General features: G+C 41.4%; 1 protein-coding gene and 1 long non-coding RNA gene across 2 annotated transcripts; both read left to right on the top strand.

Annotated features, from left to right (window-relative positions):
- Positions 1–3,338: 3,338 nt before the first annotated feature.
- LOC138982297 (uncharacterized) lies at positions 3,339–5,825 on the top strand. Its single transcript, XR_011460827.1, has 2 exons — positions 3,339–3,402; positions 4,396–5,825. It is a non-coding gene; the product is annotated as an uncharacterized lncRNA (long non-coding RNA).
- Positions 5,826–9,447: 3,622 nt separating this feature from the next.
- On the top strand, positions 9,448–23,073 carry LOC138982288 (uncharacterized). Its single transcript, XM_070355548.1, has 2 exons — positions 9,448–9,581; positions 15,210–23,073. The coding sequence occupies exon 2, from the start codon at positions 15,280–15,282 to the stop codon at positions 16,603–16,605; it is 1,326 nt and encodes a 441-aa protein (XP_070211649.1). The 5' UTR covers positions 9,448–9,581; positions 15,210–15,279; the 3' UTR covers positions 16,606–23,073.
- Positions 23,074–23,959: the final 886 nt, after the last annotated feature.

The following is a 23,959-nucleotide window of genomic DNA, read 5'->3' as shown; positions in this document are numbered from 1 at the left end:
CATAGAGACATTGGTGTCAAATATTGATAGTTTAAGACAGTATTTTCAGCGTATGTTTTAGAGACAGTCTGGTAAAGTTACGGCTTGGTATTCCCCCAATTAAGGGTGCTGATTTTGGGTCTTTGCTTTGTAAAATATAACTTGAATGGGTGTGAGTGTTGTCCACATGGTCAGATTGAAAACGAATAACATATGATGTAACATGTATGTTCACTGTATCATAAATTTGGGACTCAATCTGAAGATTTGCATTCATAGGCAGATGTCTTGAAGTTTGATACTGTAAATATTTCAAAGAACTTTGGTACTTTTTTTTTATACTGTTAGTTTACAAAAACATTCATTGTATGGAGACTATTTTTCTTCTAAATAGTATTTTGATTGCTCTAATATTGATCAAATCTGAATTTTGATATTTGAAACCACTTTCCAGTGTCTGGAGGCGCAAGGCCCGGTCACACAGCCCAAAAGTCGCGTAAACGCATGAATCACGCATGAAATTCGATCCTTACGCGATACATGCGCGATTTGCGCATTTCATCAGTTTGTCTGACGTGGAACCTCCGTAGTTTTCCGCCGATGTGCGCCGGATCGGCGCTTTACGCGATTCCAGGTTTTAAGCAGCTCAAAACTCGCCTTCGCGTAAGAGTTTACGCAGTATTGCGCTGTTTTACGTAATTTCTGCGTAGTTTGCGTAGTTCTTACGCAAACAATGCGCGAAATATGCGTGGAATATCAGTGATCGTTCGCCGCGACTGTTGAAACGGGAATGCCAAGGCGCCGCGGTTGCATCAGTTTATATATGCGCGGAGCGGACGTGCGCGCTGCCGCGCATTCCTTGCGCAGTTCATGCGCGAATCATGCGCGATTTATACGCAGTTCATTAGTGATAGTGCGCAGATTATACGTGGTTTTCCGTGGACCTTTGCGTGCCTATGCGCTGTAGTGCGTGGTTTGTTAGAGATTTTTGCGTGATCTTTCCGTAGTACTTGCGCAATTCATCGGTGATTTTCATCGCGTAAATCAGCGAAAATAGTCAAATTCTCGACCGACAAGCACACACAACCAAATTTTATGCGTGATTCATGCGTTTACGCGACTTTTGGGCTGTGTGACCGGGCCTTAAAGGAAATAAACTGTCAGATTGTGTTCGATATGGAAATTAAGTTTTCCTAATTGTTCTTCACTTTTTGTGTGTGTGTGTGATTTATTTCCTAAACCATTCCTCCCCGTCTGTCTGTTCAATATGTTCTTTTATTTCAAACAGATTTGTTGCCATAACTTGTAAATCATATCCCGCCATGTAACACCAGGTATGATTATGTGAGCGCTCATTATACGTGTTAAACTTGTTGTGCTCCTTTGTAAACATGTTGTATTATCATGGGTGTGTTTATGAATAAAATACTGTTTTAAAAAACTGTTGTCTTATCTTGTCTTCCCCTCCCTCCCTCCCTTCCTGTGTGTGTGTGAGTGTGTGTGTGTGTGTGTGTGTGTGTGTGTGTGTGTGTGTGTGCCTGTGCGTGCCTGTGCGTGCGTGCTTGCGTGTGCGTGCGTGTGTTTGTGTGTGTGTGTTTGACTGTGTTTGTTTGCTCAAACATTTTCACAAAAGCATCCAGCTAATTCAATGACAGTCTTAATGCAAAAATATCAGATGATACGAAGAATAATTATGTCTTCATCATACTGTCGATGACAGTTAAAATGTCTATCATACAGACATTAATATGAGTTATTTCTAATGTGCTGCCTCTTAGCAAGTGATGCCAGACATGGATATCAAGATGAGCCGGCAGGCGAATGTTGATATCATTTTCGCGACATGTCTGTTATCATTTGCTCACAGTTAGCATAAATATTAGAAATAACGGTTTTATTACCGGCTCATTACAACCAAAATAATTATCAAAGCAATCCTGTGACCAAGATGGAAAGAATAGCCAAAATAAACACGGGATTCGACAAAGCGTTGTGACCTCATTCACGTGACCTCATGCAGCCAATCACTCACTTGACCCCATGAACATTAACAACTGAAAGCTTTTGTTCTCTCACAACAAACTCAAACCAAGTTGAACCAGCCTTTCGTTTCGATTTTTCTTGTCTTAGAGAAAGGGACAGATTCAGAATTAACTTCAGACAGTAACAACAGATTGTAAATGGAGATTACACAATGTTCTGATTTTAACTCACATTGGGAATCCCGAGAGACTTTCTTTGTTTAATGGGGCACTTATACTAATTCTCTCTGAGCCATGCCTTACAAAACACATGCCGAAAACTTTCTAATGTACAAAAAACATATCGTTTTTATGCCAAACATACGTAAACAGAACAGTTAAGTATACATGTACATTCCGGATTTTAATAATCATGGTAGAAAAAATCGCCTGTAGTGTTCTTTACTTCTGATCACGTCTAGCAAATCACAACAGGCCAATTGTTGTCAAAAATTAGATTTCTAACTCATCATAACGAGCGCACCAGCCCGCATTTTGTTGGTTAAATTAACATTAAAACACACACACACACACACACACTCACACACACACACACACACAAACACACACACTCACACACACACACGCCCCCCCTCTCCAAACACACACACACACACGCGCACGCACGCACGCACGCACGCACGCAGACACACACGTGTGTATATTTATAATATCAGAAGTTGTGAAAGAAAAAAATCGAAACTCAGCAGAGACTTTGTTCTGCGATTTGTTAAAATCTCTTAGCAGAGCAAAAGAGGAAGAAAAGTATCCGTTGGGAGCATCAGACCCTCCTCAGAGGGGGACCAAGATTTCAAAGCTAAGTCCCTTTTTTTTGGGGGGGGGGGGGGGGGGGACGTAGCACAGGGAAATCAAGTCCTGAAGAGGACTATTGTTTTAGTACCAATGACCAGACACGTGTTTCGACATTAATGTGTCTCATCAGTTGTCAGGTGGTACAGAAATATATATATATCGTTTTTATGCCAAACATACGTAAACAGAACAGTTTGTTTTGGTTATTTTTTCCTTATTTGTTTGTGTATATATAAATCCGGTATGTTCTGTGTACTGTTAGGAGTGTTCCATATTTTATCAAAAAATCAAAGTTGTTATGGAAACAACTGAAAGTCAGCAAAGCCTTCTTCCTGAGAAATGGTCATAGAAATATATACATTGCTTGCGTTTAGAGTTTTCATCAACTGTCGAATTCCGAGAAAATGGGACATTCATGAATTGCTGAGGTTCACAGTTCTCAGCAACTGACGAGTTTGAGGAAATTGGGAATTCCCGATCTGAGTCATGTGTATGTATATATATATATATTTGCATGAGTTGCGTCATTTCCGTCAAGATGGCGCGGGCTGCTCTTTCTTGCGACGGTATATTTTCTTTCCCTTGGCAAGTAAGTACACATATTGGACCCGTGTAGTAAACTTTCTTTTGAGTAAGTATTTACGACGGGTTGGGGTGGTTATCATTGCGGAATACATTCAGTATATTTCAATTCGTGCGTACCCGCCCGTGGCAAGCAAAACAGCGGCGCCGGTAACTGTCAGATCATCCTGTCCAAAAACATCGCAAAGGCTCTTTTTGTTAGCATTAAAAGCGTTGTTCCTTACTGCTTCGCAAGTTTTGCGTGTCTTTGGACGAATTCGCCTAACTTGAGTTTGCACTCATCTGTCGGAAGTTGGAGTTACCTCGGAAGTTAATGAAATTGTGAGGGAAACGCCCCCAATATGACGGACCCCCATTTTGTTTCATGCTGCTAACTTGTCTGCTCGCGAAGCTGGAAATTTTATTTTGCGTTTTAATAATTTATCTCTGTTCACTTAGTTAATCGTTACTGACCAAATTTGAGCAATTTTGCTTTGATAGGTGTCATAGCCACCAAGAATCTGTAAAAAAAAAAATTTAAAAAGAAAGAAATCTACTATACTTTATAATAGCACAATAGAACTCAGTATGCGAATTATATTGGTTTAAATATGAACTAGATTTATTTGTATCAGTTCGATTAGAATATTATATCAAGAATAACAGGACACTAAAGAATCTGATCAAAACAAAAAAATCATTAAAGAAATTAGCAATATGGCAGTAGAGAAGACGCCATGAGGTCTTTTAGAAAGCTTTTAAAGCGCTAAAGCCAAACAGCCAGTCGCTACTTTCTGTAGTGATACAATACGACGTCTTTATTTAATGACTATTTCATATTCAAACACGTAGTATAATTTGTTGTTATTCTGCTCAGTTTTTTTCTTCAAACAGTGTATTCAGTCAGAGGCAACACTATCGATATTGTTTTGCTTCAATGTACATACTAAATACTGAGTTACCTCAAGATCAGTCTTCAGTCCAGATAAGATGTTTTTCATGTTTGTGTGTACGTGTGCAGATTCCAAAAACATCATTTGGGCTAGTTCTGCCAGACTCTGCTTGAAACAGAGAAAGCATTATACAGCCATGACTGAACAGTGTAAGATTAACGGCGTGGTTCTCCACAGTGATAGTGAGAGGGAAAATGCAGAACGTTTCTGTGAACTTGTCAATAGTATCGACTGTGGAGATGGGTTGTTTCCTAGCATCGTGACCTTCGACGAGTTCTCAGCACCCAATAAACAAATAATTAGCAACTTGGACGACGCCGTGTCATCGGGTCGGGTCACTTTCTGCAGTGAAGACTTTTACACACAAGATCCCTTTGGTTATTTCGCGGCAAACGTCGCCATGCTGCACAATTTTGTGAAAGTAAAGGTCCAAAGAACAAAACAGTCAGCGTCTACACAACCTCTGCCAACCATATCATCTTTTACTGGGCTGGATGTTGAGGAAGACTGGAGCTTCTGCAAGAGGACTAAAGATCAACTGAACATTTTTTTTCAACGTCTTGTGTTTAAAAATGAGAACGAAGCAGTAACAGGCATGTCGGACCTGCCCAGTGAAGACAATCTTGACCTGGCCAACCCATCTATGCCCTCCATGACAGGAATGCCGAGTAGACAAACCCAAAACAATGCTGGGGACACCCAGGAGAGTATGCTTGATGTTTCTAGTCAAATAGAGGCTCAAGACAACAGCGGCCAAAACAGTTGTGAAGGGCCACAGGCATCATCACTGTTGCCTCAAGCACAAAATGTAGGCACCAGAAATGCGCATCAGCTAGAGGGGGAATCTTCACAAACTCATGCATGTTCCACCTGCTTCACGTGTGGCTGTTTACATCATTGCAGTTCAAAAACGTGGGCTACTTGGGGAGCTCTCCTAGCAGTATTGGTGGTCTTTGTTGTCGTACTTGTTCTCAGTGTGTATTTCTCCAACACTTTTTAAAGTTACGATTCTTTTTTAAACAAATATAGGGAAGGTTGTTGCATTCACCTGTTCTAAAATTTGGGATATTTTTGTACATAAGATTCTGGCATTAAATTGAGAAATATGCAAGACAACACAGGTGTGTTAGTTCACTGATGTTTACGTGAAGCACATACGTGTTTATACGTAAATCACAAACGTGTTTACGTGAATAACATACATGTACAGTCCAATCAAAAACACTAACAAAACTTAATTGGGATTATGCGCAGTGAATATAGATAACAGCAGTTGTTGAGAGTTATGCGGAACCAGGCTGCTCATGTCACATGAGAGATTGAGAAGCGTTGAAATAAATAGACGACTTTCATCCTCATAACAAAACCTATCTCTCTGCCGAACAGTTAAATACTTAATTTTCTGAAAGTGACTCACGTGATGCAAGTTGATAAATGAGCCATATTCTGTGCATATTCTATTTTCAATAAACCAACAATGTTGTGAAACAAAAAAGAATTGAATTATGATGAAACCTAACGCTTTCTCTCTCTCTCTCTCTCTCTCTCTCTCTCTCTCTCTCTCTCTCTCTCTCTCTCTCTCTCTCTCTCTCTCTCTCTCTCTCTCTCTCTCTCTCTCTCTCTCTCTTTTTTTTTTTAGGGCGAGGGCTAGATGTAAAAAAGCAGATCATTGCTGAATCTGTTACCCTCGTTAAATAAAGAATTGTCATTGCCATTGTCATTGTCTCCACCCTTCCCCCCCTCGTCTTCCATGGTTAAAGTATGTATGTCAGTTGCAGTTTCACTTTCTTGAGTATTTACATGTCTTCATCACCGCTGTCACTGTCATGGAGGCTGATGATGACAGGGGACACATTTTGTCTGAATATTGTCTCTCTCTTACACGACTCTTCTTCCACCTTGTGAAGGAAATCAAACAGCTAACAACTGAGTCATGCCGAGTTAGCATTTGTTCCCTCCACGATACACGGAAGCCAACCAGATACACGTGGAAAGTGTATTGCACGGAGTTAACACAGCTCACAAACCAGAGAGCAGTTGACTTCGTGAATCGGAGCTAGTTTAGCAGCACAATTGACGACTGTCCATCGAGGATAAAGGTCTCGATGTTAATCGCGCGGGAGGATAAAATGCCCGAAGAGAATGCAGTAGAAGGTTCTAGCCCTTACTTGTGTTTTCGGAGACGCGATCGTCAAAGCACTTTAACAGGTAACTTTAATAGGTATTCAAATATCGATATTTTGTGTATCGTGTAAGCTGAACCGATTAACATTGCAGAAACTAGTTCGTGGAGGACAGATTGTAAAAACAAGATGTCCGCTCTTCGTGGTTTGTGCAGTGCGTCCAGTAACCTGTCCATAAGAAGAGGATTGCGACCAGATGCTGGGGAAGAATAATAATCTGAGAAGCCGCCGAATATCTTATTTCTATGAATCAGTTTAGCTGAAGTTCGACGGGACTTTTACGAAGCTAGCAGTGAGGTTACAGTCCGGATAGTTGGACCAGAGAGGTCACAGGACGAAGTGAACTGGTTAGGTCGAGATCGCCAGTCGGAGAATTAAATACACCGCTACTTTTTTCAAGTGAAGGACATGATCCATAGAAATAAGATATTCGGCGGCTTCTCAGATTATTCTTCTTCCCCAGCATCTGGCCGCAATCCTCTTCTTATGGACAGGTTACTGGACGCACTGCACAAACCACGAAGAGCGGACATCTTGTTTTTACAATCTGTCCTCCACGAACTAGTTTCTGCAATGTTAATCGGTTCAGCTTACGCGATACACAAAATATCGATATTCGAATGCCTATTACAGTTACCTGTTAACTTGAAGTGCTTTGACGATCGCGTCTCCGAAAACACAAGTAAGGGCTGGAACCTTCTACTGCATTCTCTCCGGGCATTGTATCCTCCCGCGCGATTAACATCGAGACCTTTATCCTCGATGGACAGTCGTCAATTGTGCTGCTAAACTAGCTCCGATTCACGAAGTCAACTGCTCTCTGGTTTGTGAGCTGTGTTAACTCCGTGCAATACACTTTCCACGTGTATCTGGTTGGCTTCCGTTTATCGTGGAGGGAACAAATGCTAACTCGGCATGACTCAGTTGTTAGCTGTTTGATTTCTTTCACACACCTTCACCTCATGTTCGCACGCTGCCACAACTTAGGTTCCCCGTATCTAAACCTAAAGTGGTGCAAGACCTTCCACAGAACACTTGGACGTTGAGATACTGACATCTTCAACGTGCTGAAGAAGGTTTCTCAAAGAAAAATGTTTGTTTTTGCGCATCAAATCAAGGGCTGAGCGTTTTATCAAGTCTCGATCAAATGAATCCACTTTTGAGACAAACCCCGATGTTGGCCTACCTTGCATCTTCTCATCGGTGTCGTTTCGTGCATGAGCGTGACAGTTCACTTAAAAAAAAAATACAAACAAAATTTAAAACGTCCTATATTGGTCCCTCGAACAGACAAATACCCGATACTGTTCGTTCACTGCAAAGGCCTAAAGTTCTAATTAAACTGAACATGCTGCGGTGTGTTTCTGCTTCAGTACTGATTTATAAACGACTTTCGTGATTCGCACAAAAAGGTTAAAGGCACAGTAAGCCTCCCGTAAACCATCACAGATACGGTCAGGCTTTTACACACAGTACAAACACCCTTTCATTTAAACACTCACCGATTGAGAACATCCTAGGTGCCCTCCGTAAAGAGCGAACAATTTTCAAAGAATTTATTTTTGCGTGGTTTATCTTACCCCTGAGCCATCGTGAACCCGTGTGATCCAGTTTCCCTTTTTCACAATGTAGTCGTCAGTTAGTCATTTGAATGCGACTCGATGTAAGCTTATCTACAATAGCACGTTTTTATGCACGAAACAAACGGCTGTGGTTCACAAGAACTCTAGCGATGGCTTTTGACTGTTGAGAGGAACGGCGATATGCATAAACCGTCGTCTGCTACGACCCTTGCGTGACCCTGCTTCCGGGCTTTTCTTTTTTCAAACTTTCACAACTTCGAATTGTACTGATCTTGTCTTGATGAAAAAAGAATTCTTTTATGATTAAAGAATGTTTGTGTAACAAGCTGTCTATTTATTATTTAGATTTTAAAAGTTAGGTCTAGCGCAAAAACGCACCACGGTCCAAAAACATTCTGATCATCATCGATCCACGGCTATGGCCAGTTTACATCGATAGAATGAGACCCGAAGGGAAGTAACTCATTTTTGACCTGAGTTCAGGATGGGTCCAAAAAGTGTTCGAGACAATCTGCAAAATTAATTCTTTAAAAATTGCTCGCTCTTTACGTAGGGCACCTAGGATGATGTTCCCGTTTGGTGAGCGTTCAAATGGAAGGGTGTTTGTACTGTGTGTAAAAGCCTGACAGTATCTGTGATGGTTTACGAGAGGCTTACTGTCCGGGTGTGATTTCCAGTATTCAGTGAATATTCATAACAGCCGTCCAGCACCAAAACGAGGCGCCATTGTTGTAGAGGAGCAAGTCCACGAAAATAAATTCTTTGAAAATTTCTCACGCTCGACAGAAACTGAGCAGCCAGGATGCCGGTTCCCGTTCGGTGAGCGTTCAAATGCAGGGCCGGACCCAGGGGGGGGGGGGGGGGGGTTCCAGGGGTTCCGGAACCCCACCCCTGGAAAAAGCATGTACCTTGCTTTGAGTGTTTTTTTGTTTTTTTTTACTGGTTTTAGCACCAAAACAATGCTGCTCTTAACCCTCAAAACAAGGCCCAGAATGCACCAGATTGCACAGATTTTAACCGTTTTTCAAAAATTTTCCGGGGGAGCATGCCCCCAGACCCCCCTAGTTAGCGCGCCTGCTTTGCAGGCGCGCGCTTGTGGCTTCGCCACTTCGCTGATTTGCCCCCCCCCCCAAAAAGGAGGAACCCCCCCTTACAACTCATTTGGTCCGGCCCTGAAATGGAAGTATGCTTGTACTGTATGTAGACGCTCGGGGAGCTCTGTGATGGTTTACGGGAGGCTTACTGTGCCTTTAACGAATCAACAGAATAAATTACTGCTGTTTACGCAACACGGTAAAAGCACTAGCTCTTTTCAAGAAATTTTAACATCGCCCCAGCGAGGGCGCGGTATTGCTTGTCACCTTTGAATGTGTCTATTTTTAGATTCATGCGTGACGTCATTTGGCCCACCAAAATGAGGAGCAGAGCCTGCTGAGAGCGGGTCATTCCTTTTGACCGTCCCAAATGACACCACTACTCGTTTGAAAGGTATGGTGATCCTCTGTTTCAATCATACCATAGTACAAATGTTGGTGAATCGAAACTGCTTGAATAGTGACCATGTGATGGTTTTTTTTAGCCAACACTTTATTGAATCGGTAGACAGGCAAGTAGCTCAGCCATATTTTTAGGAGCTGACGATGGTGACTAGAACATTAAGACACAGTGTAAGGTCTGCATTGAGCCAGTAAGGGTTTTGAGGATGTGAAAATGTAGCTTCTGTACGCGACACTGATCCCTGAACAAAATGTCTATCACCATAACCAGGGTTTGTATGTGATACGTTCGGTCTCTTCTGTGGAATATCGCAAGATGTATTTTTGAAAAATTGGAAATACCCGACACAAGATCGTCATCACTGACACGGTTCGTAGCTTTTTGATGTGTGTACAGTACAAGATAATTTTATTTGTGGGCAACGTCTCAAATCATGCGAATTGCCCTTCGTTGATTGTATGCTAATATCTAAAACAAGGTAATGCCAGTCAAAAAGGAATGTCCCTGTATCTGTCTGCATTTTGTACAGATATATATTCTAGTCAACAATTGTAGGTCACTTCTCAGAAGTCCCTTGCCGAACTAGGCCTTGTCAGCATGAAAAGAACAGATCTTGTTTCGGAGGTGTTCAATATCATAAGCACCAGCATTGTCTGTAATCTTGAACGTTGAATCAAAAACTTAAAAACTCCTCACAGAAAGTGTTGCCATATTGTAAAAAAACAAACCCACACCTGCTGTTGAATAATCCAAGGGAAAACAGCAAAACATAGCAGGTGTGTAGATCAAGCACAGTTCCTTCCCTTATAGTAGGTGGACAGATAGGTGAGTTCTAGATAAGTTAAGATAAGAGCAGTTTCTAAACTGGGAGAGTGTATAGTGTCACGATTTGCATACGTGTGATCTTATTGCACACGGGGCTGCAGCATCCAAACACTCAAACAAACACGTATGCACATTCAACCACACTACCAGCGTCAAATATGGATTAAATCATTTAGTCAGTATTTGGCGTTAGAAGTGTGGTTGAGTGTGCATAAAATGTAAAAACAACCACTTCCCTGCCAATCCTTTCGAACTACAAAACACAACCGAAGTCTTGAAACTCTCCCCACTGTTTTATTTACTTAACAAAACCACCCCTGCCAAATCTAAAAAGTATACACTTTTCACTCAATCATTCACCCCAAGCAAAAAAACAACATAGACATTTAAGCCTCAATCTTAAATGTTGTTATGTCGGGCGAACGATGTACTCCTGTATGCTGAATTGGTTTATTCCTATTCAGCAGGCTACTGTGTCAGCATTTTGGGTTATTCTCAGACAGCTTGGTCGAGAGACAAAAACACCCCGGATGTTAGACCAGCACCGAAATTGTGGCGCAATTTTCTAGCTCCAGTTTTTTTCAATTTGTCTAGCTATACTAGTCACCTTGGTTTTGCTCGACCTACAACAGTAGTCATAGCAGTTTCAATTTAAAAGCAATTCAATTTTTACATCGATTCGACGAGGAGAACGAAGTTTTGGTAGTGTCTGACGAGTCACATCGGAGTCGAGGGAAAGACAAAGGAAAACCGCGGAACCGGCGGCCACGACACCGTGACCTACTTTTTGCTGGGGTGTGGTGAGTGTTCACGGTGGGCAATACTTTTGACTGACACTTCTTCATGGGGAATCCTATCTCTAGGATACCACAACTTTCTCAGCAGCCGCCTTGTAGCTTGTGTATTTTGTAGCAAAATTATGTCAGCATATTGAAAAGAGGTGATAGGCCTACATGCCGGGAGCTGATCGTCTTCCGCACACTGTCGAAGTGAGCGAGTCAGCAGCCACACATAATAGCCGCAGCACAGGGGGGAAGTTGGTGCTAGTAAAGGCCGGGGGCATGTTGTAATTTGCCTGGTCACGTTTACAGGGATAGGAGATGGAAAACGCAGTCAATTTTGGTACAGCACGACAATTTGGAAAACATGACGGTTTCGTTTTGCCATGGATGTAAGGGTAAATTAAAGGAAGGGAGGTAACTACCGGATAACAGAGTACTCTTCATAGGGGGTCACAAGTTACCTCCCATGTAGTGCTGTACTGTTTTCAATGGGAACTAAGGAATTCGAGGACAGAACTTGACAGTGATTACTAATAATGAAGGAAAAGCAATCACAATAAGTTTGAAAAGGTTAATATCAAACGCAGACATGTTTTAATTGTCGAATTTAGGGGGGACAAGTTCTACTAAAAAATACTTGGGCAAGAACCTTAAATAATTAGGGGGGCCTAAAGCTGTGGTCACATCGGGCTGTACCTTGCCGCTACAGAAACGGCAGAAGGAAGAACAACACTGGGTTCTAACACGGTAATTCAACTAGTTATAGTCTGAGTGTTACAGATGTCTGGGAGAGGACGACCTCAACGCCGGGGGGCTGGCAGGCGACCAGCCAGACTGAGGTCACGCAGCCCAGTGCTGCAGCAACCAGGGCCGAGTGGGCATGGGCAGCCAGGACCGAGCCAGCGAGACGGGGACCATGGGCAGCCGGGACCGAGCCAGCGAGACGGTGGCCATGGGCAGCCTGGCCCGAGCCAGCGAGACTGGTGGGATGATGGGCGAGAGACCAGACAGGATGCGACAACATCGTCGGATGCCTGCACTTCAGCGCCCACGAGCGGAACCGATCCAAGTATACGGGAATTACGTGAGAGGCTGAGATTTTTGGAAGACGCTTTCGAGAAAGGGGCGGGAGGACACAGGGGTCATAGAATGGACCACCTCTCTATAACAGTGGCACATGATGTCAGAAGAAAGATTGTGGAGGGGAAATCCATCGACCTGGCAATTCTCCTTGCCAAATCCTTTATGGACAGGCAAGAGGACAGGCAGACAGTGGCCTATGTCTTGGACGACCAGGGGCGCCTGGTCCCAAAGGAAGAAAAGAGGGGAAAAGGAGAAATGTCCTTGGCGCAGTGGACCAGTGCGTTCCACATTTACATGTCGGTATACCTGGTGGTCCACCCTGAATGTTTGCAGGACATGCTGGCTTATGCGGAATTAATCAGAGGCGCGGCCCGGGATTTCCCGGGCAATGGCTGGTTGCTCTATGACCAGCAATTCCGCACAGTAAAGGAAGCAGACCCAACGCGCCCGTGGGGAAACATCGACAACCAGCTGTGGTTGCAGCTGTTCTGTAAGCCACCAAGTGTGACCTCATCCCTTGTTAGGTCACCTCCAGCTCAGTCGGCCCAAGGGGGGGACAGTGCCAAAAGAGGTGGGGGCGCGTGCCATTATTTCAACAGAAAAAGGGGATGCACTCGCGACAACTGCTCATACAGACACGCCTGTTCAAGCTGTGGTAGCTCCTCCCATGGAGAAGTCAGTTGTCGCAAGAAAGGGGAGGCTACCAACACATCATCAGATAGGTTCAGTGATACATTTGAAGACAGTAGGTAGTCATCGCCAGGTGTGCCCAGTTCGGTGCATGAGAGCCTACTTAAGTGCGAGACCAGCCGGACCAGGTCTTCTGTTTAAGCATTTCAGTGGCGCTCGTTTAACAAGGTACCAATTTCAGGCAGTTTTGAAAAAGGGTGCGGCCACCCTGGGCTGGCAGGTAAACCGATTTTCTTCTCCTTCGTTCCGTATTGGAGCTGCAACTACAGCTGTCATAAGCGGTAGGACAATGGAAGAGATAAAGATATTGGGAAGGTGGAAATCACAAGCCGTACGGGTATACATAAGGGAATAACTTAGGGAACCCAGTGACACAAGATGGCGGATTTTCACAGGTTTCGTAAATTGGGCAAGTTGTTAAAATCAATTCGCAACAATAACAAGTGTTCATCTGAAGGGGGGGGGGGGGGGGGGGAAGGGGGTAAGTTAGGCGTATAATAGAATAACTTTTCATTTTAAGTTAATCTAGCAGTTGCTGTAACATAAGCAACGACAGCCGGTGCCTCGCCGCAGATGGTGTACACCTCAGCGAGTGGGGCGACACACTCTTTGTTGCGAACTTAGAGAGACAGCTCATAGGTATAATTAGGGCGGGCAGATGTGGGGTAAATTGCTAGCAATTTGTTGGCATAAGATAGACATGGCCACAGGCGAAAGTAATTCTGCTTGGAAGCACACACTATTCAGTAACTTTAACGATATCTGCAGGATCCTCCCAGGATTGAGCCCTTACAAAAGGCCATGTTGTTGTGGCCTGGTTCAGTGGAGGAGGGTCCTGTGGCTGCACCATTACCGACCTGTATCCATTGCTAGTCTTTCTCACCCTGTGAGAGCCAGGGGTTGGCGTGCTAAACAGAGTGATTTGGTTGGTGGACTCCACCAGATTACTTCTGCAAGTATAGTACGTAATGGGCAAAACAGAGCTGAGACGTCAGCCAGGGGCCTGCTGATTCGCTGGTACAGATGAGGGCAATTGGATACAGAGAAGCGGAGGGGGTGCATTTCTAAATTTTGTGTTTAAAAAAGTGGATAATTGCTGCCTGTGGTTATGTCTATCTCCCCACTCTGCGCCCGATTATGCCAAAAAGTATTAACCTGATTGAACAACAATATGTTTGTTTTGAACTTATGTAATTGTGGCTGAGGAGTAGTGACTCAGAACAGCTAAATGTTTGATTGTGCATGGATAGACTTTTTACCCTGGTCAGGGGGGTTTTTTTGCTTAAAGAGGAATGTACAGCAGCAAGTTTGTTGCTCGTGGAATTTTGAACCCCAGTCAGGGGAGTTTGTGGACGTGTGGATACACATGTGTATATACCAGCTCAATAAATGTTGGAAATGTTACTATCAGGGTGAAGTTTTAGATGGTGCGGTATGAGGATGGAAGTTGTGTGTATATGTGTAAAAATGTGAGAGTGGTGTCGCGACATAACATCCATACGCATGTCTTTCCCTGTACACTCTTGTTCCCCTCCAAAACAGTTAACATGCTGCATAATTTACAGGAGGAATGCAACGGCTTCATTCTTCCCTTCGTATAGCCACTACCGACTCGCTTAAACAAAAAGGTCAACATACCTGTATAACTTGAATTCAAAAATGAACTCTTCCAAGAGACCAAAACGAAACAAATAAAGCACGTTTTCACGAAAGCATCTACTTAACTACCAGACTTTCCTCAAAGCAGCAAAACATCTAAATACACTAACACAACTCAATAACGCTTGGCAAAATAGACATTTCCCAGTTGTCTACAGAATACCATAACATATTCTTGACAGAAAGAAATAATCACTTTTCACAGGTTTACATTTCTTTTCTTTGAAATGTAATTGAAATTGTTTGGGATGTGTGCTAATACTTGTACACTTTTCGGCTCGAAAATGCCGAGATCACAAACATGGCTTGTAATACTTACAATAAAAACAAAGGAAGAAAAGGTTAATTGGAGAAGAGACAGTCACTGTTCGGCCTATACATACTCGTAAAATTCTTGTCGAACAGAGACATAAAAGAAGCCTGAAGATTGTCTGACGGATTATCTCCTTCCCTCCGCCCCCCCCCCCCCCCCTCAAAAAAAAAAAAAAAAAAACCCTTCCCCCTCTACCAGACCTATCCATCTATACATCTACAAACTACCATAACTTATGATACCTTGAACTCAACCTGTATTTTGCAGGATTAGGGGCGATTCCTTCCATGCCGACAGGGTGAAGCACTATTAACATTTACGCAACTACAAGACAGCTATGTCGGACATGGCAAAGAAGGTCAAGTTTGAGTACGATGCCTTGGTGCTGCACAGCGACGAGGAGAAGGGCTATGCGGAGCAGTTTTGTAAACATGTCAGAAAATGTATTGTTCTTCCTGGTGAAAAGTCACCGAAGATTACGACCTTGGACGACTTTTCGACTCCTGGGAAACAGACAATTGCTATTTTGAACGAGGCGATGAAAGATGCGAGATTTATTTTTGTCAGTGAGGAGTATTACTGCACCGACGATATGGGATACTTTTCTGGGAACGTGGCCATTCAGTGTAAAATTCCAGACAAATTTGTAACACTAAAAATCGAGGGACAATGTTTTACAACGAAGGGCGGCGGTACGGGCAAACCTGTTTTAGAATCATTCTGTGCATTGAGTATTGGCGAAACTTGGGAAATTTCCGAATCTGCGAAGAAGAAGTTGGAGAAAATTTTCTTCACTGAGTCACTTCAAAGCTTGGTAGACGAAACTGAATGTCTAGCTCTGACTCATTCGCAAAGTCAGCCGCAGAATAAAGTCATACCCGAAGTACATTCAGCAGAAAACTTACATGTACGCAATCCCTCAATCTCATCCGCCAGCAGTATGCAGTCATTAGACTCAAACGAGACAGATGTAAAAAATCTTGCCTCATCACGGTCTGCGACTGTAGACAACGAAGCTACTGCTTTGAAAGTTGAAACAAGTGGAGCAACGCCACACAGTGTGAATGATGCATCGGATCTGACTTCTTTTGGTGATTTAGTTGATGACAAAGAGGAAGACGTGGCAACGCCACACGCAGGAGTCCCTGTCGCAGATTCCGTGCCTCCTGTCCGACATAACCAGTGCAAAGACACAGCAGCCATGAATACCAGTCCTCAAGCCCAAAACCAAGAAAACCTAGCGCCAAACCCAGGAATCCAAGGCCAAAACCCAGGACCTCAAGTCCCTGACCAAAGACCCCAACCCCCTACCCCTGGCCCTCAGGCCCCAAACCTGGACTGTCAAGCCCCAAAGCAAAGCCTTGCAGAACAAAGCCGAGGCTCTCAAGAGGCCGAAACATTCGACGTGGCCTCAAGTTCCTCATGGGGTGGCACAACTGCAAACCCAGCCCCAACTAAAAACAGAATAACTACGTTCAAGAGTCTACAGGAGAACCAAGTGTCGGTCTTTCATCCATTTAAAACTGGAGGGAGAAGTATGCTGGGTGCTGGAGCAGCAGGCGGGTCAGTCTCGTCTAACCCAGATGATGTGGCCGCCCGCAGAGAACGACATGCAAAAAGCGCGGAAAAGAGACTGCGTGATGCAAAAGAGGGCGACAACTGATTGTCACTTTTTACATTTAGTCAAGTTTTGACTAAATGTTTTAACATAAACGGGGAGTCGAGACGAGGGTGATGGTGGTGCTGTGTGTGCGTGTGTGTGTGTGTGTGTGTGTGTGTGTGTGTGTTTGTGTCTGTGTGTGTGTGTGTCTGTGTGTGTGTGTGTCTGTCTGTGTGTCTGTTTGTCTTTCTGTCTATGTGTGTGTGTGTCTGTGTCTGTCTGTCTCTGTATTGTGTAGAACGAGTCTGATAAATCTACTGAACCGATCTTCATGCAACTGTACACGGGGGTTCCTGCAAATTATATCCCCAGATGTTTTTTCTTCATTTTTTCGATAAATGTCTTAAATGACGTTATACCCTGTCTTTTTGTGAAAGTTGAGGCGGCACTGTCACAGCCTGACATTTCAGTCAAGCAAACTTCGACGAAGCACCATGGAATTGAATTTCAGTGTGGAAGCTTAACAAATAATTAGTGTGTTTGGTCATTAAAAATCTGAAAATTCTAATAAACATTAACATTTTAGTAATTGATCCAAAATTATATCATCTTATTCTTTATCATTTCTTATTTAAAAAAAAACACCCATATAGATACGCTATTCCCATCTCCCCCCTTTCCCCGTCGCGATATAACCTTGAATGGTTGAAAACGACGTTAAACACCAAATAAAGAAAGAAAGAAAGATACGCTATGTTTGGATTAAAAACAAGCTCACGAAGTAAAAAAAAAGAATACAGAAAAGCGAGATTTATTGTAAAGCGCAAGCGCTATTACGCTATACTGGCTTGTCACGTTTTGCACGCTTTTTTTGTGAACGTGTCAGAGCTTTCTTGACTCATGGCCTTGAAGGTTGATAAAGCTATATTATCTGGGTAGGAACAAAATAATGCAGTGCGTTAATTTCATCTTGTAAGTTAGACGGATTGACCAAACGTAGTAATTTCGCTTAACGCGACTTGTTGTATTTGTCCCATTAACATTCACATACATATCTTAAGTGCCCTGTCCATTTTCCAATCATCTCCTCTAATTTGTTTAGTACACTTCCTATCAAGTTGAGCCGTACCTATTATGTCAACAGTAGTTGGAATCTTTCTGGTCAGCAATCTAGTGCATAGATTTTAATCCCAAATGCAGCTGTGTGATTGTATATGGGCTTGTTCGTTGTAACCGGCCATGATGAAGATTATGACTGATCATAAAAGTTGTAACATAATGATATTGCATTGGTGATGATGATGTTTTCTTAAACGAATGCAGCAGATTGGCTTTTTGAGACACAAGAAAGGGAAAACAGAACAAAAAACAATAATGTGTGTGTGTGTGTGTGTGTGTGTGTGTGTGTGTGTGTGTGTGTGTGTGTGTGTGTGTATGTGTGTGTGTGTGTGTGTGTGTGTGTGTGTGTGTGTGTGTGTGTGTGTTCATTAAGATCATGTTTGTTAGACTGTTGATTTCGTTAATATCCTGATAGTTTTACCTTTATAACACTGTAATGATGAAGTGTTTTGAGCTCATGTATAAGATTGGTTCTGTAAGCTCAGCAGTTACATTTTCTGTCGAAATATCCCATGCTACAGCTCAGATGTCTGATGATGTGCATTGTTAATGGAATGAAGTCAGTGATTGTATGCTCGATGTTTTTGACGGGTTTTTTTCTTTTCGTTTCTGTTTTTTTGGTCTTCATGTTTTTTCCCCTTCAAGTGTCTTGTGCATCTACTGTTCCGTACAAAGAAGCGTCGTTTTTACATTATTTTAGTCAAGGTTCGACTAAATGTTTTAACATAGAGGGGGAATCGAGACGAGGGTCGTGGTGTATGTGTGTGTGTCTGTCTGTCTGTGCGTGTGTGTGTAGAGCGATTCAGACCAAACTACTGGACCGATCTTTATTAAATTTGACATGAGAGTTCCTGGGAATGATATTCCCGGACGTTTTTTCTTTTTTTCGATAAATACTTTTGATGACGTCATATCCGGCTTTTTGTAAAAGTTGAGGCGGCACTGTCACACCCTCATTTTTCAATCAAATTGATTGAAATTTTTGTAAAGCAATCTTCGACAAAGGCCGGACTTCGGTATTGCATTTCAGCTTGGTGGCTTAAAAATTCATTTATGACTTTGGTCATTAAATATCTGAAAATTGTAATAATTTTCTTTTCATATAAAACGATCCAAATTTACGTTCATCTTATTCTACATCATTTCCTGATTCCAAAAACATATAAATATGTTATATTTGGATTAAAAACAAGCTCTGAAAATTAAAGATATAGAAATTATGATCAAAATTAAATTTCCGAAATCGATTTAAAAACAATTTCGTCTTATTCCATATCGGTTCCTGATTCCAAAAACATATAGATATGATATGTTTGGATTAAAAACACGCTCAGAAATTTAAAACGAAGAGAGGTACAGAAAAGCGTGCTATGCAGCACAGCGAAACCACTACCGCGCTGAACAGGCTCGTCAGTTTCACTCCGTTTTGCACAAGCGGCGGACTACGGTCATTGTGAAAATAATGCAGTGCGTTCAGTTTCATTCTGTGAGTTCCACAGCTTGACTAAATGTAGTAATTTCGCCTTACGCGACTTGTTTTGTTTGTTTTTAAAGTGGATATTTGTATGTTTGTTCATTCCAAATCTACTTCTTGTCAATCTTGAGTGACACTTGCCGACGTTCAAAGGTATTCAGCAAACAATTGCTCGACTTCATTTTTGTCTCTCTCATTAACATACGACATTCCTTTAAAAACACATATCTGGCTTTTTCAACAGTTGGAGATTGTGTTTATTTCAAGTTTTATGTTGTTGGTGGTGGTGGTGTGTTTTACATTAAGTCAATTAAGAGTTTTTTATGCTTATATCCAGTGAAGAAAACCGTTTTAGAAAAGAGCGAACACTGTTTGAGTTATAAGCCTGTGACTAAGGTGACCCACACACTGTTACCAGACACTCCCCGGACTTATATTAAGCCTAACGCAGAACCGCGCGAGGTGACATGCGACTCATTTCGTGGTGAAGGGTCACATTTGGCTTGTGTTACGAAGACAATGTGTTAGCGCTGATTTGGCCACCTGTCGGCTAACCTATAATTTACTAGTCTCGGTGAAAAAGCAGTAGATGAGTGTCATTGCCCTATATGTACTGTTTAATATGTTTAGCTATGTACGTCACGTGAACACAATACTTTTTTCACTGACATTAAACATTGATTTCCAAAAGATGAACCTTTTTCCACATGCGGAGGCTCTCTCATCAGAATTACATATTAAGTTTGTCTGAGTTTGTCTTTTCACGTGATTCTTTTTCGTCACCTGCAACCAATATTTTCTACAATGAAAGTAAAGTGATCTTCAGATGACAATTTCTGTTTCATTTTCCTTACTATGTGGATTTGACCGTTTTTTTGTGTGTGTGTTTTGTTTTGTTTTAAATTTGATTTGACAAAAAAGAGTGCCTGCGTCGAAAATGGAATGCAACTCAGAAGTCGTGCATAATAAAAAACAAAGTACAGGTCATCATTCTACATTTGAAATATGTCAAAGTCCTCATTTTCACACCAGCAAAAAGGAATTTTACAATGATTTTGTCAGTCCTGCCTTGATTACTGTTTACTGTGGACAACATTAACAGTAAAATCATTTTAAATTCCTCTTCTTACATACCTGTGTTTAAGGTATGCCAGCAAACCAGGGAGAAAAGAGACTTGGACCGCCAAAGAGTTGGTTTTTTTTGGTTTTTTTTAAACCTCAGTTGCATGCAGGTTTGCTACTACAATTATTTTTTTGCCTTATTAGTGTTTTTTTCTTTTTTTTTTCTTGTGGCTTGGAGCAAACCTTCTTCATAGGTCTTTTCTTTTCTCTGTCAAATGTGTACATTTTTAAATCAATAAACCTTATCAGTAAACTAATATGTTTAAATAAATAAATACATAAAAGTAATCATAACATAAATTTATTCCTAATGTTCAGCTCAGTTTCCAATAATACACCCAAATCTAACTTTTTCCCATATCTAAATTTTCCAATGGTCATTTTGGTAATTAAAATACAATAATTCACAAAGTAAATATAATCACTTTTCAAACTTTCCCTAAAATAACCCAAAAATACATTTTCTTCATTCAAAATGATGGCAACATGTATTTTCTTATACACAAAATCTTTACATATTTTCCAACCCTTCATCACCTCTTGGCAACTAAAAAAGAAATGTTCAAGGGTGTCTAATTCATTACAAACTTCACACTTATTCGATGTTCGTAATCCCATTTTGTTTAATAAAATATTGGTTGGATATATTCTATGTAATAGTTTCCAGTGCAGCAGACGTAATCTTTCTTCTTTTGTGCTGTTAACGGCCAGTAACCAGTTTCTCTTATCCAAATCCACATTATGTTTTCGTTTCCAAAAATCACAAGCACTCGGAATCTGGACATCAAGATCAACTAAACATTTTCTAATAAACTTTGCTGTTATATTACCACCGTTAACAATGAAATCCTGCAATGTAAAATATTGATATGGTAATGTGTCTGTACGTCTGGATTTAAGTGCTGTGCATACTGCATTGTATTCAAACTGTCTGAATGGTTTATAACCCACTTTTTGACATAAATCTTCAAAAGAAATAATACCATTTTCATTCATAACACCCTTTACAAATGAGATATTATGTTTTATAAAATCTTTAAAAAATAGGCATTTATGTTTAAATTGAAGAGTTGATGTCGGCGAAAGACAGTCGACATTGAATGTAGCTCCTTTGAGTGAAGTGAACTTTACAACGTATGAACGGATAGACAGGAGAAGCACGCCGATGTGTTTCACTACTTTTGAAGGGAAAATGGTGTGGTCATCTTTTCGGTCGTGGTATGCTGGTATAGGATTTTGATTCTTCAAATGTGTGTTTGGTGACCTGTTAGTATTGACTGGGCAGCAGGATCAGCTCTGTAAACTACAGATGTCTCAACTTTTTGAGTAGAGCCATCCATTATGTAGACAATGGGTAGCAAGTATTCACCATGTTTGTGCCAGTGTTCATTTGTGTGTGTTAATTTACCAATGTGATACATACTGATGCATTGTTTTTAGTTAGTTTTTGTTTGTTTTTTTACTGTTGCGTACTGATGATACAGTCACACTGCAAGTTGTAAATACATGTTCAGAGTATTGTATAAAATGATAGATGAAATTAAATCCTGTATTTTTCATCAGCTCCTTCTCAGGACAATCAACTGTCTGTTTAAGGTATGCGAGTGTTGTTGTTGTTGTTTTTAACTGTCTGCAGTATATTTTCCAACTGTGCAAGCGACGATTTCCTATTTTTTATCTTTCTTATGTAAGTTTCACAGTTGACCTTGAAATGAAAATCCAGACCATACTTTTATATGTGTTAAAAATATTAAATGGGGCTCTGAATTCATCCATAATGAAGAAATGGAAGATCCAAAGTGCTGATCGCCATTCAATCTTTACAGAATGACAAAGTCCTCATATGTATGCAAACGATTAGGAATTTTACTATGATATTCACGGTCGTGCAATGAACGCTGTATACTGTGACAACACTAACAATAACATAATTTAAATTCCTCTACCTTGAGACCTGTACGTGAGTAATGCCAGTATACCAGTGCGAAAAGAGGCATTTACCACATTTACATTTGAGTGAAGTAAACTTGGCAAAGAATGAACATTTTTAACAGTAAGCCGAGCTACATTTCGCAATAATGCGCGTCTTTAGTTTTGAAAAAACCCTGGCAAAGTCGATCGATATCGGTGCAAATAACCGACATTCCTGTATGTGTTTTTTGTCCTTTGTTGATGCCCTACATGCCAACCGGCATAACGGGCAGTAAGTAAGTAGGTAAGTAACTGTATATGTTTATTTTTACCTGCCATTTTGTGGTTTCTGATTTTCAATATGTAGGGATAAAGAAGGTTTGCAGTTGCACAGAGGCGTTTATTTGGTGGTGCATCAAGAGCCATATTTATTTGTAACGCAATAAATAAAGAAAGAGTAGGTTACCTTTTGATATGCAAAAATACGATTAAATGATTGACTTGTTTTGTTGTGAGATTTACTTGTTTGGAGGTTTGGAGCCCAGGAATTACAGCAAAAATGAAGTTGCAATTTATTACAAATTTGTAAAAAAATTTCAAGAAATGTGATTCACCTTGCATATTGTTTTGAATCTCTTAGACATTGTCTATATTAAAAACAAAGAGAAGCTGCGTTAAACAGTTTGTTGGATTATGTATTAGTTCAGGCGAACCTGGTGTAAATAAGTTTTATAAAAAAAGTTTGATAAATAAACAAACGTGTGCTGCGTGTGCCCGGTGACTGTTTTAAAGCATGGAAGTCAAAGATGAAAAAAAACACCTTGTTCAGAATTTGTTTGGCGGATTAGAATTTGTATGATTTGTTTTCTAAAAACACGGTATATAAAACCACTTTTGAATAGAAATTGTCTGATGTTTCTTGTTATTTTGCATGAATTAGTGTTAGTGTGTGTGTGTGTGTGTGTGTGTGTGTGTGTGTGTGTGTCTGTGTGTGTGTGTGTGTGTGTCTGTGTCTGTCTGTGTCTGTGTGTGTCTGTGTGTGTGTGTGTCTGTGTGTGTGTCTGTGTGTGTCCGGCTGTGTGTGTCTGTGTGTGTGTGTCTGTGTGTGTGTCTGTGTGTGTGTCTGTGTGTCTGTGTGTGTGTCTGTGTGTGTGTGTGTCTCTGTGTGTCTGTGTGTGGCTGTATGTGGCTGTATGTGTGTGTGTGTGTGTGTGTGTGTGTGTGTGTGTCTGTCTGTGTGTGTGTCTGTCTGTCTGTCTGTGTCTGTGTGTGTATGCGTGTCTGTGTGTGTGTGTGTCTGTGTGTCTCTGTGTGTGTGTGTGTGTGTGTCTGTGTCTGTGTGTGTGTCTGTGTGTGTGTCTGTGTGTGTGTGTGTGTGTGTCAGTGTGTGTGTGTTAGTGTGTGTGAGTGTGTGTGTGTGTTTGTCTCTGTGTGTGTCTCTGTGTGTGTCTCTGTGTGTCTGTCTGTCTTGGCTTTGTCTTTCCTCTGTATCTGTGTTTGTGGGGTAAACGGTGATCAACATTCTGTAAATATTCTGCACATAAATATATATTAAATAACGATACCCTACAAACATATAAACATACACATACGATAATCACCCATCCATCCATCTATCCATTCATGCAGGCAGACAGGCTGACAGACAGACAGACGCAACAGTCGTTAGAAAACTGGTAAACATGACAATCCTGTTTTAATTATCAAAGCTAGAGAGAGAAGCAAGGTGGTAATTCATGCAGATCAAGGAGATGCACTTTATCCCTTCCTTCTAAATATAATTTATGCAGT

The sequence above is a fragment of the Littorina saxatilis genome, linkage group LG1 (genome assembly GCF_037325665.1).
Source record: "Littorina saxatilis isolate snail1 linkage group LG1, US_GU_Lsax_2.0, whole genome shotgun sequence".
Taxonomy (NCBI): Eukaryota; Metazoa; Mollusca; class Gastropoda; order Littorinimorpha; family Littorinidae; genus Littorina; species Littorina saxatilis.
Note: the sequence above shows the minus strand (reverse complement) of the source record. Positions and strands in the feature narration are given on the sequence as shown.